Below are 18757 nucleotides of genomic sequence, written 5' to 3'. Positions count from 1 at the left end.
AGGAGGGGAGAGGGGGGGGGGGGGGGGGGGGGGGGTTTGACCCCAATCAGACGCGTGTGTGAGACACACAGAGAGAGAGACGGCCGGTGTGATGATGAATGGGAGGAGAGGCCATGAGATGGGGGTGCTGTTGTAATCACCAGCTGGAGAGGGTGGCTGTGAAGGGGGGTGTTCAGAGGGGCCCACAAAGAGCCGCAGGACACACTTCACTCTGCTACACTGATCCTGTCTTACCCACAGGCCTATGGGCTGCTTTCAGCTGCTGTCACCAGCACTGAGCCACTCACACCCATCCACTCACACACACACACACAATTAATAATAATAAAAATCACATTTAATATTTAATAGCTATAAACTTAAGCTGCCAAAAAACAAAACAAAAAAAAACGAAATACAAATACTAATAATAATACTAATAAAAGTATTATAAAACAAAATTATAAATACACAACTAAAAAATATATAAATATTATAAAAATGTTCCACTATTAAAATCAATAATTTTGGAATTACTGGCCTACTTTTAAGCATTTTAGTAGTATAAACATTCACATGGCAACCAAAAAAAAAAGGAAAAAGGAAAAAGTATTAAACGTCTTGCTTAAGTCCTTGAAAATAAAACAAACAATGCCTGAGGAATCACAAATTCTGTTTTCAGACACAAACTTACATCCAATGACACACTTATGAGTGAATAAGTGAACACACACTCCACACTGCCCGCAGACTATCCCTGAGCTCAGCCTGACCTCTCATGCTGCTCTTTTGGTGAGCTGTCAAACCCATCACTCACTGCACCGAGACACATACATACATGCATAAATACATACAACACACAACTGTGTTGCTTTTAAAAGTCAAATAATTATGCATATATATTTTGAGACAAATACAACATGCACTGGTCAGTTGAGGTTTCTGGAGTGAACGAGTTGCCTGTCAGCCCATAAAATGTTGTGAAGTCAAATAAGGAGGCCCTCTAGTGGCCACAAACAAAGAAACAGGAGCAAAGCTCCGTACTTCCCACACAAACACACATGCACGGCCTCAGCCGGCACACTTCTTGCACAGAAGCACCAAAGCCAAAACAAGTCAAACACAACCCAAATACAGCCAGATTTCTGCACAAAACTCTTGAAATCCGAATGATTACAAGCGAAAACTACGCTTAAATAAACACCGCCAATAAATAAGAACTAAGATATAATACAAACAAGAATAAAACAGTCCAGTTCCTGTCTAAATGTGCACAACTGAAGGGTGTCAGTCAAATAGCTGCCTGCTGAGCCCTGTGTGAAAGCCAGCGAGAGAGAGAGAAAGAGAGGGAGGGAGAGAGAGAGAGAAAGAGACAGAGCGCGGCGGATGACAACGGACGGGGGGAGAGAGACGCAACTTACCTGCTGTTGTTGCAGATGCAGCAGCTCGACTGCGCTTACTTCACTGCTCATCTCCCCACTTGATCTTCCATCTCTACTGCCAGCATCTAATTGGCTGCTTAGGATGCTCATTCCATTTTGACTCATTGAACTGTTGCTTATTGTCTCATTGGCCGACTCCTGCATCATGACTTAATACCTAGAAGTGATTAAGAGGCACCAGTTAAGGCTCTTGTTACAATCCCCTTTAGTTGGGGGGGGGTAAAGGAAAAGGAAAACTGGGGGCGAGAAAGAAGAAAAAGCTTTCCATTATCAACCCCTGCTCCCTTTGCAAATTAAAGCATTTAACGGGGGGAGGGGGTGGAATTATGCATTCACTGTGTAAATGAAGCAATACAAAGAGATGCACGTTTCTTTCTGCCATTTATTTACTCCTTTTTTAATTTAGCTTAATGCATGCTTTTTAAAAAAATTGTATTTAGTTTTTTGCATATCAACCATCACGCACACAGATAAACATCACATAGTGTGTATAAAAATACATTTAGTGACTTTAATGTGGTGTGAATAATTTCAAAAGGAACATATTTGAAATATAACACGTATGAAGCCTTTTTTTCCTTTGTTCAAACGTCTTAAAATATCCCCGTTGTGTCTCGACTGAACGGAGTTGCTTAATGATGCACAGCTAATCATGCAAAATTAAAATTTGGTACAGAAGGTGAGGGGAGAAGAGGGGGAATTACAAATCACATGCTTCTGTACTGTGATGAACGATATAATGGCCTTTTCTTTTAGCTGAAGCTAAATAAAATTTGCCTGCTAGTCACTTATAGGCTAGTTCTCTTCCTCCTGTTTTATTTTAATCACATACTCAAATATTCATTATTTCCGTATATTTAGCGCCATCCACTGAGCACAATTAAAATTCAAACACCAAATTCAAACAGAACAAAAATCGCACGTGTCAATTTTTACTCTGGCAAATAAATGAAAAGATATTCAATTAATTTCCCCTGCCATCTATTAGATATGAAAACAGGGGAGAGTGGTGGCTTAAAAAAATCTTTCACGAATATCACTAATGATTGTGCTAAAAACAGCATAAATTATGCATATTACCTCTTCTCTGGTAATAAATGTTTTATCATTTTCCCTGCATAAATGTTGTGTATGTTCACAGGAACCCTTCTAAGATCTGTAGAGATCCTTGCAATAAATAAAAGAATCGTCTGACCCAACAAATGCAATTCAAGGTGTGTTCAGCATAGCTAATACACCCACAAGAGTGTTAATACACACACACAGACACACTCCGTCATTCACATATTCATTAAACCTCCTCCTCTCTACCCATTACACATTTTGTTTCTCTAAGATAAGGACGACGGACCGTCTGATATTTCAGCACATTCAAACATAAACAATATTAATTACGCTAATGGCGAGCACGCACAATAAAATATCCCTAATCTCGTGTAATGTTTAGAAGGGATTCGTTTTTCCAGCAACGCTTTCATTTATTTCCCAGACAGCTCCGCCATCCTTCTTTCCACAGATTAAACACATCAATTTTGTCACTTGCTACGTACGGACAATTAGCAGCGATCTTTGAACGAGAGCGTACAGTAACTCAACAGCCGAGCCATGAAAAAAAAATGAAAAAAAGAAGAACGGCGCTAATCAAATGCACGACACAACAAAGACGTAGTAGTCTTCTAATCCATGGCTGCTTTTCAGATCAGAAAATGACATTTTAACAGCACTGTTTGTGTCTTATGAGAAACACTAGAGGCAAGAGTTTTATTTATTTATTTAAAAAGTCCACCACCTAACCAGTATGCACTGGTCAACTTGGGAACAAACAAAAGTGCAGAAGATTAACAGACCAGGAGAAAGAGAGAGAGAGAGAGAGAGAGAGAGAGATCTTTCCTGAAGAAACACAAAGCTGCCGTAGAGATTAGGCAACTAATAAGTATTCAAATTAGGCATAAATTTTACATGCCCCATGTTTAAAATATTCAGAGATGGGCTGCTTGATTGCCTTTACGCGAATTTTATGAACAACGTAATGGAGTGTTTTTTAATGCCACAATGAAGGAGACTAAAGGTTTAGAACACTGTTCTTACTCAAACCTGGAAAAAAGTGCTAAATAAAATTACATTTCAGATCACTGTAATCCCAGTTTGCACTGTGGAAATTCAAATATGATTTCTACGAACTGATTATCCCTAGAATTAAACACGCATGTTTTAAATAACTAAAGAATAGATTACATTTTCATGTAATATTGGGAAGGAGGAGGGGGGGAAAAAAAGAAGGAAAAAATACTTTTTTCCCCTTCAAATTTGGTTTTGGGTTTAATGATGCGGAATACTGATCCTGTCATTATAGAAACACACATTATTAACACTGTATCCTCTAAATCCACATGATCCACAACTGGCGTATAGGTGTCTAACCGAACATAATGCTCATGAAGATGTATGCAAAGTGTATTCAGAGAGATCAGGTGCTGCTTTAACCTTAATGATAGCTGTGAGATAAATTAATTAACCATCTGAAGGCAGCATCCAAATCTGCCAATTACAATGTCAATTAGAAACACATCTTCGCTCACGATTGTTTCCACGTGATGGAGTGGACGCGAGGGAGGGGGGGGGTTACGTGTCTGAATGACACTGAGTGAAGGAGAGAGTCTAGTACAGTACTGTATCGCCTGAGAGAGATGGACGGAGCGAAAGCGTGAGCGTGAATGAGAGAGAGGGGGAGGAAAGCCAGCACCCAAAGTCTGTCTTTGTTCATGTCTACTGTAGGACCCCCGTTTCTCTGTCTTTGACCCTTGGGGCCAACTGTCTGTTATTATAACACACTGTCTTTTCCTAAAAACCCACCGTGGTCAAGGGTTTGTGCTATTGGAACATATTCACAGCCCTTGCTAGTCTTTTAGTGTGGAAAAGCTCCGGCCCATTTGACACTGGCAAAACTGGACGAGTCCTAAAACACATTTCGGCGCTTGTGAACCGTAATTACCCATATCATCTTGATAACAGTCATCATCTAAAAGAAAGTCGGTGTGTATTCAAGAAGGTTGATAAAAACCAAATCGCTGCGTTTCTGGAGTAAAAGATGTTATTTGGATCCGTTTATTTTCTCGCTGTGTTTTTTTTGTGTTTTAAACACTGTAACAGTACCATGCTTGCGATTCCTTTCTGGCTGTGTAAATGTTTGCTCTCGAATCGTAGGCTGTGCAAATCTGTCCTTTCCATCAGGTGAAAAATCCCAGACAGGATCCTGACAATGCATTCAAGGGCTACGTCTGTGATTTCAGGTGGGTGGGTTTGCAAAGGAAGGTGTGGGGAGGGAAAGCCACAAATATAGCCCAGATGTTTCTCATACACACATACACTCCTCATCACGGAGGAGTAAAGTTACTCACGCTCGTTTGAGCTAATCTGATTTTACAACCGCAAACATTGCCTCATTATCAAATGTGGCACCCTTATTATCGGAGCTCGGATATCACAATTCTAAGTTCTCCATCATCTAAAGTGCTCAGAAACCGCGGGATATGTTTTATACAAGTCGCTGCAAAGGGGCACCGGAGGCTGCGACTGTGACATTAACACATTCTCACACACACACACTCACAGAAATCATCCACTTTCGCCGAGACACACTTAATTTTTCCCCTCCCGTGGAAACCGGCGGCCCTCTCCCTTGATAGGACGTGCAGAACAGACCTGAAAAAGAGCTTGATGATTATTTCAGGGAGGCATTGGAAAGGCAGACTCTGTGATCCAAGAAGCCTAGTCATTATCAGTGCATTGCTCAGGTGCCCGGAATCCTAACATTACAAGGAAGGGTGAAAAAGAAGAGGAAAAAATACTAAAAATTACATTTCACAGTCTGCTAGCTTCCCCCGCTCTGATTCAGTTAAGATATGGATACCATTTAAAATAATCACAAATTCTGTGCTCCACTGAAATTAATTCATCATTGCCATAAGTTACAATGCATACAAAATAAAGCAGCGCGGCTCTGCTATTCTCCAATATTTAACAGTCAGGAATGCTTAATAAATCAAAATGCCAGATTTGGAAAATGATGATGCAAAGTCTGAATTTCATCCAGTGCATCTGTATTACATGTGAAATTGAGAACACCTAAAAATGCTGTTTAAAAGTTAAACAATGCATGCCAGCAGTCTTTTTAGGCTCTTTGGGGTCGCCGTACACAGTTAATGACTCTCCTCTAAACCTGAATGTACTGTAATATTACAGAAACCCTCTTCTCAGATAGAGGGATTTCAAAGTGATTTACAATGAATGAGATTATAGCGTAAAAAGAGCACGAGGGAAATCATATTTATACCAGGAGTTCAAAAATGAAAAGGGAGGATGAATACATCGCTTTCAAGGATTAATAGTATGCAAAGTAACCGAATCGAGTGTTGTTATCAGTGGTAAAATGAGAACACATTCAAGAAAAAAAATAATTCAATTCAAGATAGACCATCTGTGATTCGATTCATTCAGCGCTGAATGTTCAGAACTTAATTCTAGGCTATTTACATTAAAAGAAGAAGAAAAGGAGAGGGAGATGAAAAAAAAGCACAGACTAAGGGGACAAAGAAAACTGCGATAAATCCTGAAGAAGCCCTGAAACATAACCAAATTCATAAATGCTAAACAACATGACCTACAAAGCAGGAGTTTCGTTCAGATTTCCCAGCACTTCCAGAAAAAAAAGTCAGTGTTTCAAGTCTTTCCATTTGATTCAAATTCTACCCAGCAAGCACCTCCCTCTTGGACGAAAGCAGCTCCAAAAGTAGGTGACTAGACAGTGACGCTGGTATCTCATCAAGCAGTCCCTGCGCTTGCATTTTGGGTAATTTCTTTAATTAACTCAGCCCACCTAATCACCAGCAATTGACCTATAAAAGTAGGAAGCCCCATTGTCTGCTCCAATCATCAGAGGCAGGAAGAGAAAGTCTCTCCCTCGCTCTCTTTCTCACTATTTATCCATTGTCTTACACTATTTACCTGCCTCAAATGCATATTTCATTTCAATTCATGCCGCAATTATCCTTTGTGACACCGGCTGAGTGTGGGGCGAAATGAAAAGCCTTGGGGTGGAGGGGGGCAAGGGCGTTCGCCCCTGCCTGGGACATGCGGCCGCGTTAACGACCGGGGCGGCCCTGGTGCTGCCACACAGACACGAAGCCGCGGAGAGACATAGCTCATGGTGACGTTTCCACTTATTTGAGGCTGATTAGGGTCATTATGTCGCACCGCTCTGATTTATGTTGTCATTCTTTCGGGCCAGTCCTGCATCGATAGATCTTAATGAATTGGTAAATAAGGGTGAAGATTACACTTGACAACACCCCAACATTTCTCATTCATATTCGACAAGATTTATGTAACCAATTAGGGCGGTAACAGGCGAGATTGGTCGAGAGAAAAATAATCTTTCCAGAGGAAAATTACCCCGAGTCTAAAACCTCGACAAAATAGATAATGGGCAGTCTTTAAGGGAGACTTAGTCACAGAGCAAGAGCCCGGGCTGAAGGGTTCTCAGAAGTGCATTTAAAGAGGGAAGTGGCTCTTGTAGGACTTTCAAATAGATTTTTTTTTTTCTTAAAAAACCAACCACACGACAGCAGGAACTTGAGCACACGCATGCCAACCACACACACGCTAACTAATCAGCCGCCATCTGCATGTCCAAACCAGAGGCCATGAAATCAATGGATTAAAAATTAACCTCTCGCCAACAAAGCAGCACTTTGATGTGCAAATGTGAACTCAAGGAGGTAGATTGCAAACCAGTACAATGCACACACACACAAATCAATCGTTTCTCCATGACTTCACTGTGTGATGATGCCTCGACTGAAGAAATCCATTTGCATTTTTTAATAGTCTGGTATTTCAATTATTTAATTTACATCTGTGAGGCAAGAGTAACCAGTCGACTCATTTCACATTAAAATATCAGATAAAAAAGGCTGATCATCAATGAGCGCAGACAGGCCGAGGAGAACCCGGAGGGACGTGGGAGAACAGAGGGAGGAAAACGAGAGTGATGCAGGCGTCGTCTCATCCAGCTTCCCCCTTCAAGCACATGCAAATAAGACTGTGATGCTTAACTGCATCATTTATGGGAATAATAGCGGCATCATCATTATGGGACTCAAATTAAATTACATCACAATTAGCATAACAAAGTGATTGGTTAAACTTTCAAAACAAATACCCGCCTTGGCTAATGAGCGATGTTAATTGCCACATACAAAATGTAGGTAAACGTGTTTTGGTTAAACGATTTTTGAAATTGATATTTTACTTTTTTTGTTTGTTTATTGCTTTCTTTTTATTTATTTTTCAAGAGAGTGTACAATGAGGCATGAAAAAAGCTCATCGAGGGGATTTGCATAATAAAAAAAAACTAAATATGCAGCATTTAATTTTAATCGCACTAAACATGCTATTACACAAAGACTCAGGAGAACAATGTCAATTATCCATCTGATTTTGTATACAGTATGTATTAATCACACAGCTCATTATACATCAGGGTATTAAATTATAAAGAAGACCACATCCACATTCCAGCACAAAGCCATATAAAAACGTAATAATATATGCTCACAATAGCCCAATAGCGAGCGTCGCTCACCCTTATGAATATTTAAGTAAACAAATTATCTGCCCACCTTTGATAGGGATAATTAGTACTTGAGGGCTAATCATTTTACTGACCCCACCTCCAAAATAGGACAGGCTCGTTTAAGTTTTAGGTGACTGAAATCTTAACTCTTTCAAATAAAACGAATATATTAAATCATAAAAAAGAAAAACAAACACATGTACTAATTAGAATTTTAAAAAAATTACAATAGCTGCTCACAAAATTATTTAATTCTTAATACACAGCAGACAAAAAACAATAAAAATTACTAAATTTAATGTCCCATCAGCAAACTGTAAACTCCACAAACACTTCACTTCAAATAAAATCACCTACTAAGCAAAGTCAAAGCAGCTCATTATACATCAGGGTATTAAATTATAAAGAAGACCACAGCCACATTCCAGCACAAAGCCATATAAAAACGTAACAATATATGCTCACAATAGCCCAATAGCGAGCGTCGCTCACCCTTATGAATATTTAAGTAAACAAATTATCTGCCCACCTTTGATAGGGATAATTAGTACTTGAGGGCTAATCATTTTACTGACCCCACCTCCAAAATAGGACAGGCTCGTTTAAGTTTTAGGTGACTATGAAATCTTAACTCTTTCAAATAAAAAAAATATATTAAATCATAAAAAAGAAAAACAAACACATGTACTAATTAGAATAAAAAAAAAATTACAATAGCTGCTCACAAAATTATTTAATTCTTAATACACAGCAGACAAAAAACAATAAAAATTACTAAATTTAATGTCCCATCAGCAAACTGTAAACTCCACAAACACTTCACTTCAAATAAAATCACCTACTAAGCAAAGTCAAAGCACACTGTTCTTCGGCACACACTCACACACACTTAACAGCACGTGCGCACACACCCGCACAAAACCACATTCATTATCGTCATTGCCATTATCACCAGCAATTAACCCACAGATGAAAGCAGCCCACAAACCAAGCCGGAGCATGGCACAAGCCTTGCGGAATGACAGCGAGAGTGAAAAGACCCGATGGATGGATGAAAGTAGCAAAGCATGGATGGATGGAGGAAAAGGCGGCTTTATTACCTGCAGGTGAGCGGTGTGGGACGGCAGGCTGGAGAGGGTGTTTCGCGGAGAGTCGGCCGTCACGGTGAAGAGCATGCGATTATCAGTGTCATCACTCCAACTGTGTTTATACAGACTCGCATCATAAACAAGCGCCTCTTTGGCCCCATCCCTCACGCGTCGCTCATGCATACTTAAATCGGCAGTGCACCCATTAAAAAAAAAAAAAGACCCCTATCTCCTGACAATTATTCCTTCATCTCCACTTGTCACCGAGCAATTACAACAGCGCACAGACAGGGCCCAATAGGAGACACGGGGCTTTGGGAAGCTGTGCGACCGGCTGGGAACAAGGGGAGGTGATGAAAAAAAGTGCCTAAAATGGAAATGTGTCGCCCTGACCTGGAGCTTTTCTGCCTTTTGTGCCGCACTGGAAATACTGGCATCTAAAAATGCAACTAACCATTCCAGGTTTTACTGCTTCTGGGCTTCGTAATCTAAAAATGCTCTTCAAAAATGTCCCCTCTCCCTTTCTTTCTTTCAATTTTTTTTTAAAGAAAGGAAGTCTTTCGTCTTGCTGACCGAGTTGCTGACTGAAAGAAGCAAGTGTGTGTGTGTGTGTGTGTGTGTGTGTGACCGTGCGCACCAGCGTCTCTCTCACAGACCGTGCGCGGAGCCGAGGACTCGGATCGAGCTCCACCAGCAGCCTCTCGTTGCTCTCATTTGAGCACGCGGCTCGCGACACACGCACACACTTTCTATCTCTCCTTCTCCTGCATTCGGACTCCAACCGAGAGGGGATTTAACACATGCGGCCAGCTGCGGAGGATGTCCCGAGACCCTAAAAATGCGAGGTATGTGTTCCTGCCTGCTTTTTTTGTATTCATTTTAGCTTGAATAAGATTAGCCAGCATGCAACTTTCTTGTAAGTCTGCAAACAAACTAGCATGCTTTGCGTTTTCCAAACTAAAAACCAAAACATGCAACAATCTCAGCCGGGAAGAATAAGTAACATACCTTTTGAGGAACGACACACAATCCCACTCCCTGAAGGTAGAGGCAGCTGACGTTCACTGTCAAAGCCATCATCAGTGAACTATTTACAGCAGTATTTACACGAGCGACTCTTGCCCTATCACGTCAGAGAAACCAGTGGCATTTTTACGCCTGTAATTAAAACAAATCAAGCAGACTTCTGATTGTTTTGGCACCAGAGGACTAATCACTACTAAAATCAGTGGTTTGATTGTCAGGGTGGGGAGGTGGAGGGGTGGCACTTCTTTTTCCTGTGTTTCCTTTTTTCCCTTTCGAGATAGATGGAGGGCTACTTTAGCAAGTTGAGTGATAGTATAGTTGAAATAATAAATAAATACACCTGCTGCTTTCCTTATTAGGTCAAGCTAACCCAAAAAATTCCTTACGAGGGAAGTATTTGAGTGATGAAGGACAAAAAATGCTTGGAAGCCAGATGGGTTTGCAAATTTGTTTTTACACATGCATATTTGCTCATTTACTGCATGTGATTAGACCTTCAAAATTGTTCGCTTTCGTATCTGTCGTATTGTAAACTAATGGTGTTTGTCAACTCTTTTTTTCTTGTTCTCTCGCCCTGCATGCCACAGATGTTTCTCCTAGCTGCTCCCGCAGACAGAAATCCGCTCGAAGAGACGAGAGCCACACTCTCCCCTAGGAGAGGAGTACAAAGGCCAGTCTGCACAAGGCAGATGCAAAACCAAGTCCATATGCTGCAGGCTTCCCATCGCCACATGGAGATTGAAAAGTGAGGGGAGCGTTCGCGTAGACGCCGCTGGAAAATGAGCGAGGAACCAGCTGTTGGTAAACGGGAGAGACGTGAATGAGCAGATTTTAAATACAAAAGACTGACGTAAATGCACATGATTTATATGGAAATTTATATGGACAACTAAGCAATTCTGTATTCAATCTGGTAAAAATCAATTACCTCATTTTCTACCCCAGAAGGTCTTAAAAATATGCACACATCACGGTGAGCAAGAACTTTCACGTTGTGCACGATCCACCCAAGCCAAGCATGACAGATTTATAAAAATTTTTAAAAAAGCCTCGAACCTAACCTACGACCACTTGAACTCCCCGCTCTGAGCATGATATAACAGCTCAGAGTAGCACATTATCTACCAGCTCTACTGGAACATATTTTAACTGTATTATATCATTAGAAACTGCTGAGCCCAAGCCAATGCTGTTGCTGGGCCTCCACCCCTCCAGACTAGGGCAAATGCTCAATGAGGAAGTGTACAAGGTTGCACTGGCAGGCATGGCAGTGTCTCAGCATCACCACAGGAACTGCGTCTAATGCATCATATATTTACATTTCTACCCAAGTGCAACGGGCTACGTTGTGCCCTAACCTTCACTTCACAAGACAAACAGGCCACTTTAGCTTTTAGCTACTCTCAGTTCTCACTCATATCTGGTTTTATTCCGCTGTCTCTCACTTAACTCCCTCTCTTTTTTTCTCCTCATTTCACAGGGCTTTGAACCGCAAGGTCAATGAGGACAAACAATTCCAGCAGCGGCTCTCGAGCACAGGCAGAAGAAAGTGTCGGGTGATGGGGGATGGACTCGTGTAGTGGCAGAGCTGGTGTCTACGAGCGCTGGCATAATTTCCATGGCAACCCTTCTAACTATTAATTTTCAATTAAAGCAGACACAAAATGCCCTGCCCCGAGCCTCCGGAAGGTGTCAAGAGGGGGAAACCAGGCCTTTTTGGAGCCACAACACCACTGGGCTCGTTCATAGTGACAAAAATCACACCACTGAACATCTAAGTCCTGTTTTTATTTCATAATCACACCAGTGAGAACACCAAAACCACAACTGAAACTCATGCATGCTAAATATTAGTGATTTATGGGATGATATTTTAACTATTTTGTGCCTTGGTCGATTAACAGAGGTGTTACCTCCCCCTTGTGTCAGTTTTAAAATCTGACAGGATTGCCAATTGCTAATAAAAACGTTATTTTTACAAATTTTGGGTGAATTATAGTAACACTGTATGAAATGAGGTGCACAAACTTAATTTGCTGCCATTTCATTTTACTACATAAAGTTGGCTACAAAAGTCTGAGATCACAAGTAAAATATTCATAATTTTTTCATAACAAATTATACCTTGTTGGAACAAAATTAACATGCACAAACTCCACTAGTATAATACCTTACGATCATGTTCTCCTGCATGAAAATCTGTGCATAACTGAAAAAAAAAAAACATATTCAAGAAGTGACTTAGAAATATAGTAGAATCTTACAATTCTTATCCTTTTTACCCCCCATTTTTCACAATGCCAGATCTTTGTTTATACCTAATTAGATTCAATTTTCAATTAAACCCAGTATGCTGATATTATATCAGTCACCCTGCTCTCTAGATATTGGCATCAGCCCTTGAAAAACTCCCACCGGTCGACCACCACTAAAGACTGAGCTAACAGCAGATTAAGCTGAGCTAGTGTGCACTCACTGAGAGTCTGATGTGTGTTTCAGACCTCACAGAAATTCTGGCGGCATTAAAGCTGTTCTCTGGCTGGAGAGTTATCCACTTGAGCTCATATCCGCCTCCGATCCATTCGGCTGACGACTGAGCCTGTGGAACGCACTCCGCACTTGTAAACAGTCCTAATAAACTCTCAGCCGAGGGTCTGCCTGTATCCTCAGCATGCACTTATTTGCACATGTATGAGATTGAAACAAAATGTGACACTCAAACACTGCAAATTTAAAAGTATCTTAGTCCCTAATCACAGTCAATGTAAATCAAACAACTTCAGCCTTCATTATGAGTTACGCATTCCAGACTGATCAGCTGCTGTTTACCCAATTTAAGATTGTCATATAAGTCAATAACAATCGGCTTGTTTGAATAACAGAAGGTTCCTCTTTGTCAAAATCTACAAACAGCGTTACTGAAAATAATAATTAATAATAATAATAATCTGCAATTTAAAAAAAAATGCATATATAATTATTGCTATAATATATATATATATATATACAGTGGGGCAAAAAAGTATTTAGTCAGCCACCAATTGTGCAAGTTCTCCCACTTAAAATGATGAGAGAGGCCTGTAATTTTCATCATAGGTATACCATCTGTCTCTTTGAGCAGATTTCTGTCTGCGGGAGCAGCTAGGAGAAACATCTGTGGCATGCAGGGCGAGAGAACAAGAAAAAAAGGGTTGACAAACACCATTAGTTTACAATACGACAGATACGAAAGCGAACAATTTTGAAGGTCTAATTACATGCAGTAAATGAGCAAATATGCATGTGTAAAAACAAATTTGCAAACCCATCTGGCTTCCAAGCATTTTTTGTCCTTCATCACTCAAATACTTCCCTCGTAAGGAATTTTTTGGGTTAGCTTGACCTAATAAGGAAAGCAGCAGGTGTATTTATTTATTATTTATCATTATAAGATATATGTAAGATATTAATTATTATATTTATACATGTAGGTGTATGTATGTACATTTAATTTCAAATGATTACATTTAATTAAATATATATTAATCTTAATATATGTATCTGACTGCTAATAATTAAATTATAAAATATTATTTTATGCAAATTATATATGCATATGTTGGTAATATATCGCCATTTATCACCATGCCATCTAAAAAGACAAAATTGACCATCCACTAATTATTTGTCCTGGTCAAAAATCAGTTTCTCTTAGTTTTTAGCTGAAGATTGTTGCATCTGTAGTGATCAGGATGTTCTTACCATTTGACAAGCCAAGAAAATCTCAGTCCGATTACCATGGTTTGATCGATCCATAGCCCTATTCTCTTTTTGAGTTCAAAAACGCAAACGGATCATCTTAATGATGTTCTTCATCACCAATCAATATAAACTGAAATGGACCATTAGAGGACAATGATTATATAACAGGCAGCTAAACATTACTGTACTTAAGCACCACCGTATCCATGGCAACCTCCTTTTGCCTTGCACGGCCAAACCTTAATGAAGTCCTATTAAGTAGCCTATAATGATAGTGTCCAAATGTATTTGCATATATACTTCGGTAGGCAAGGGAGGGGGACGGAGCAAAGCTCAATAATCACAACAGCGCAAGATAAGATGCACGTTTAATCCACAGCATTACTCTGAAAATAACAACCCCAAGCCTCAAAGAGCTCAGAGACGTAACGCACATCAAAATAAGCCGCTATCTGTGCCGGTAAATAAGCTACATTTGGTGGCACCTTCATTAAAAAGCTAATTAAGCTCAGGGGCCGGGAGCGAGAATGGGGCCGGCTTCAGCTCAGAGGATCCCTGCGCAGGATTCCTCACATGTGACTTTCATTTACGACCCTGGCCGGACGCCCAACAGGACATCCCAGAGAGAGTGTTTGCTCGACTCAATATTAACAGGCACAGCAAGCGGCCCCAGGAAAAGGGCCCTGCCTTCAGTTACTATTGAAAACAAACCAGGTCCAGCAGCCGCGCCGAATGCTCTGTGACGTTCTCGTGCTCTCTCGTTCTCATTTTCTCTGTTTAATGATACCTGCTCCACTCTAGCATCTGTAGGGAGGATTGAAGTATACATTTCAGTGGAGAAATAAAAGAGATCGAAATGACAGAAGTCAGACAGTTCAAGCTGACCAGCCACTTCAAACAGAAAGCCCTGCAGAACGAGACAGACACTCCAGGTTAAATTGGCTCTTCTGTGTCTACTTTTAAAATGTGGGCTCCTTCAAAAGCGCATTTGAATTAGATGAATTGATGAAATCAAAGACTTGACTGTGTGGGTACATTTATACAAGCAAGTGCAGCTCACAGCAGTTTACCTGTTATGCGGCAGATGAAAGCAAACTGAATGGCAGCCGACTTCCTCTCTCGCTCAAGAGATATTATCATACTGTAAAGGCTGTAATTTGTATTAGCGTCGCATTGTTGGAGAAACGCAGGTAATGGGTATTTGATGCACTCGGAGCTGCCAAACTTGTAATAAGATAAAAGACAACATGACAACTACTCAACGATGACCACTCGACATGTTTGTCAACATAACAAAAAAATTTTTTTATAGTATTGTTTAGTTTTTTTAGACTCTTAAGCAACCCTTTTTTAAATTCTGTCTTATATCACAAAACAAAGAAAATGGATACTTTTTTGTTGTAATATTTTATCAACATGGCAAAAACAAACAAAAAACCTCTAAAAACATTAATAAGTTGTTTCTCAACTCAAAAGAAAGAAGACAGAAGGTAAATAAAAACATTGATCATTGTATTGAAAAATAAAGAAACAAGACTTTGGTAATAAATTTAACAACACTTGTCAAGACAAAAACATGTTTTCTTTAGACACTTAAACAAATCAAAAGGTAAAAGAAAGGAGGAAAAAAAGAATTCTAATAAAAATAAAGAAAACGGTTTTCTCTATAATAAATTGAACAGTACATATTAACAACTTTACGAAAAATCAAAAAAAATGTAAATATAAATAAATAAATACCCCATCTTTTATCAAATCAAAATGAAAACGGGTGTGAAACTGGTTGTTTCATTAACACATTTTTAAAAAAAAAAGGTTTTTAAATGTCTGAAAAACTTGTGCTATGTTGGCATAAATCTTTATTCTTCAAATTAAAATGCATCAAGCTAGCTTTGCAGTTACTACAAAAATACAAAGTCAATTTCATGCCTAGCTTTATTTTCCATTTCCACACAAATCAAAAGAGGACAAAAACGAATCACAAAATCTTCATATACATGTTTAATAATTGGGGGGTAGTGATTTGAACAAACCCTTTCCTTAGATATATGACAATGAAACTGGACTTAGCTTGTTAAATTTGCAGCTGAAAGCATAAAGATTTACACAATCTGATCACAAATACTCCAAACATTTCAAATATTTTCTAGCATTTACTCAAAAAAAGAAAGAGAATTCAGGAAAATGGCATCCCACCAAAGAATAATAAACTCATTATAAGGAAATTTCTAACTTAACAGTTCTCCATGCCGCAGCTAATTTAAACCTAATTTTTACTAGCCACTAATTCAGTAGGGGGGCGGGGATAGGAATTACATCTGGAGGTAATTCACTGTATGGAGGCTAGCCAAAAAAAAAATATATATATAAAAGAGAGAAAGAGGGGCAGGGCTGGCTGAGGGGGGTTTCTGGTCTCTGAAAACTGCTGAATGTTTTCATAGTGCTGTTATCAGACAGGTCAGAGAGGTGTGATTAGCAGGAGAAGAGACACTGAAGTCCTGATAAAGTCCCAGATGATCAGATTCTAGTGAGGTGGCAGCCTTGTTTGGACTAGACGGTCTCACCCCACCACCGACATTTAAAACATTTCGTGCTGGATCACACGCCTGAACATCTGTATCAACACATGAGAAAATCTGAAGCGGGGAAAAGTTGTTTGGGTGCATTAGACAGCCTGAGAACGCAAGGAGAACAGCAATTCCCAACCCCAATCGTGACCCAAATGGGTGTTTCTTTAAATATGAGCAGTTTTATGGCTGAAGTTTTGATCTTTATTAAAACTAACAGAGTTCTTTTTGTTTTATGAATGTCACATTAAAACTGTCTTGGAAACTTTTTTCAAATGTCTTTTATATATAGACCAGATTTGATTGCTTAATCCTTATCCTAGACCCAGTCTTTAAATCTTAAACTATGAAAATCCACCATTAAAATAAATGACATTTTAAAACATTTTAAAATGGTAATACAAACAAAAATAAATGTTACAATAAATATTAAAATGTTTGTGTATTTTTTTAAAAATATTTTTAGGAAAGTTACAAGTCACTGTGGTGTAATTTCCATCACAATCAACTATTAAAAGTATTAATAAAACTAAGTGTACTTAGTTAAGAAGCCATTTTAAATACTTGTGTGCATTTAGGATACATACAATGTTAGCTGAATGAAATTAACCTTAGCAAGACACATTTTACACCAAAAGTTGTTTAAAATGTAATTTTTGCCACAAAAAGCTAGTAATATTAAAGGTAGAAATGACATTTTTGCTGCATAAAAATTTAGTTGAGAGTATGCAAAAAGTGTTTGTCATCATTGAAGAAATACCCAAAAATGTAACATTAACAACCTGTGAACAAGCAGACAGGTTCCTTGAATAGTTCAGACCCTAAAAAGACTCAAAGTGAAAGACTAAGACTCGATGGTCTCGTTTGTAGGCATTGCAGATACACGTCGGATCTGAAATGAAAAGTTTGGACTCCAATAATCTACAGTGAAAAGTGACTAAAAGAAGACATTTACATTCGACACAGAGCATGACAGTACCCACCTCAATTCCAACTACCCCCGTGTCCTCTTGAACAGAAAATGTGTTTTCCAAATGAAAATAAACTGAGGCCGGCCAGTTTGAGGCAGTTAAATTCAGGAATATGAGATCAAATAAAGACTCCTGTGGCAGCTGAAAAGAGAAATGAAATCGCTTCTGAGGAGAGATGTACTGGGTAATAAAATCACTCCTTTATATCTTCCTAAACGGCACATGTTCCTGTGGAGTGGTTAAGCTTTGGCGCGGTCGGTCAAAGACAGTATGCAAGTGGCAATTTTTACTTCCTGAAGATCTCCCTACCGATATGCTTCTTAAGTCTTGCGCTCTGCAATTTGGCAGAAATGGCAAACTCTTTTAACGTCGAGTTTGAGGATAACTTTTGGCCCGAATTGCTTTAACAACATGCGGTGAACGAGAACTCCATATTCCATTAGCCGAACATAACTGGAGGTCATAATCAGGTGCCTCCGATGACCCGTTTTCATTATGGTGGGTACGGAGGATGAATACTTACTCTTGATTGGATGCAGTCAATAGCGCAGAGCGCAAACAAAAAACATCACAGGAACAACCGCTTCGCTCTGAATCGCTTCAATTCATCCGTTCGTCCATTGACGGCGGAATTATGGTGCATTACCAAAAACATGTAATTGATTTGCCTTTGAAAAGGTAGCCACAATAACTTTCAGACCACATTTTAGATGGCTATATTGAAGGGCATTAGCAAACGGAGGAATACATTATAATTTATAATACAGTGGTTATTAAAGTCCCAATAAAAAGGGTTTAGAGAGTGGAATGATTCACTTATCAGTTTGCTTGCATGGTACTTAAAAGCAGCCCTCTTCTGTCATTTTAGCCGCAAAAAATAGCCTGTGATGACATTGAAAACAGCACTGCATGTACAAATTTCCCCCCTGATGCAAATGGTTTCCATTAATTCCTGGAATGGAACAAAAATTGCAATTGTTTATGCAAAAGGAAGGGGGAAAAAATTAGAGTTCAAAATGGAAGCATTTGCTATGAAACACGCACCAGTCGCCATTTGATTTTCAAATACAGGCCAATCAAAAACAGTGAAACAAACTTATTAAACGGCAGCTTCTATTCAAAGAACAAATTGCTCTGTACCGTAAAAAGCTTAGACTATTTGTACCAGAAGCTAAAGCACAGGAAAAGGGCCTTTCAAGCCATAATAAGTGTTTTCAAATAAGCCAAATAAAATGTTCCCAGAGAAGTCAGGAATTAAAAAAGTACATTTGTACAGACAGAGTGAGACATGTGGGTTTCAAAACATACA

General features: G+C 39.3%; 1 protein-coding gene across 4 annotated transcripts in view; it reads right to left on the bottom strand.

The window, feature by feature from the left end:
- foxp2 (forkhead box P2) overlaps positions 1-18757 on the bottom strand; it is a 97641-nt gene that overhangs the window by 58832 nt on the left and 20052 nt on the right. For 2 of the 4 annotated variants that reach the window (XM_016265833.1, XM_016265847.1), the window contains exon 3: positions 1401-1578. The exons of 1 other annotated variant lie outside the window; for it this stretch is intronic. In XM_016265833.1, the coding sequence (XP_016121319.1) occupies positions 1401-1568 (168 nt within the window). In that variant the 5' untranslated portion in view covers positions 1569-1578. Of the gene's footprint in view, positions 1-1400; positions 1579-9155; positions 9210-18757 lie in introns of those variants that run through there. One more of the 4 variants, XM_016265840.1, reaches the window with a different exon arrangement.

This window comes from Sinocyclocheilus grahami, unplaced genomic scaffold, assembly GCF_001515645.1.
Source record: "Sinocyclocheilus grahami isolate Dianchi unplaced genomic scaffold, SAMN03320097.WGS_v1.1 scaffold33.1, whole genome shotgun sequence".
NCBI lineage: Eukaryota > Metazoa > Chordata > Actinopteri > Cypriniformes > Cyprinidae > Sinocyclocheilus > Sinocyclocheilus grahami.
The sequence above is the reverse complement of the archived record's forward strand: the minus strand, read 5'-3'. Positions and strand labels throughout refer to the sequence as shown.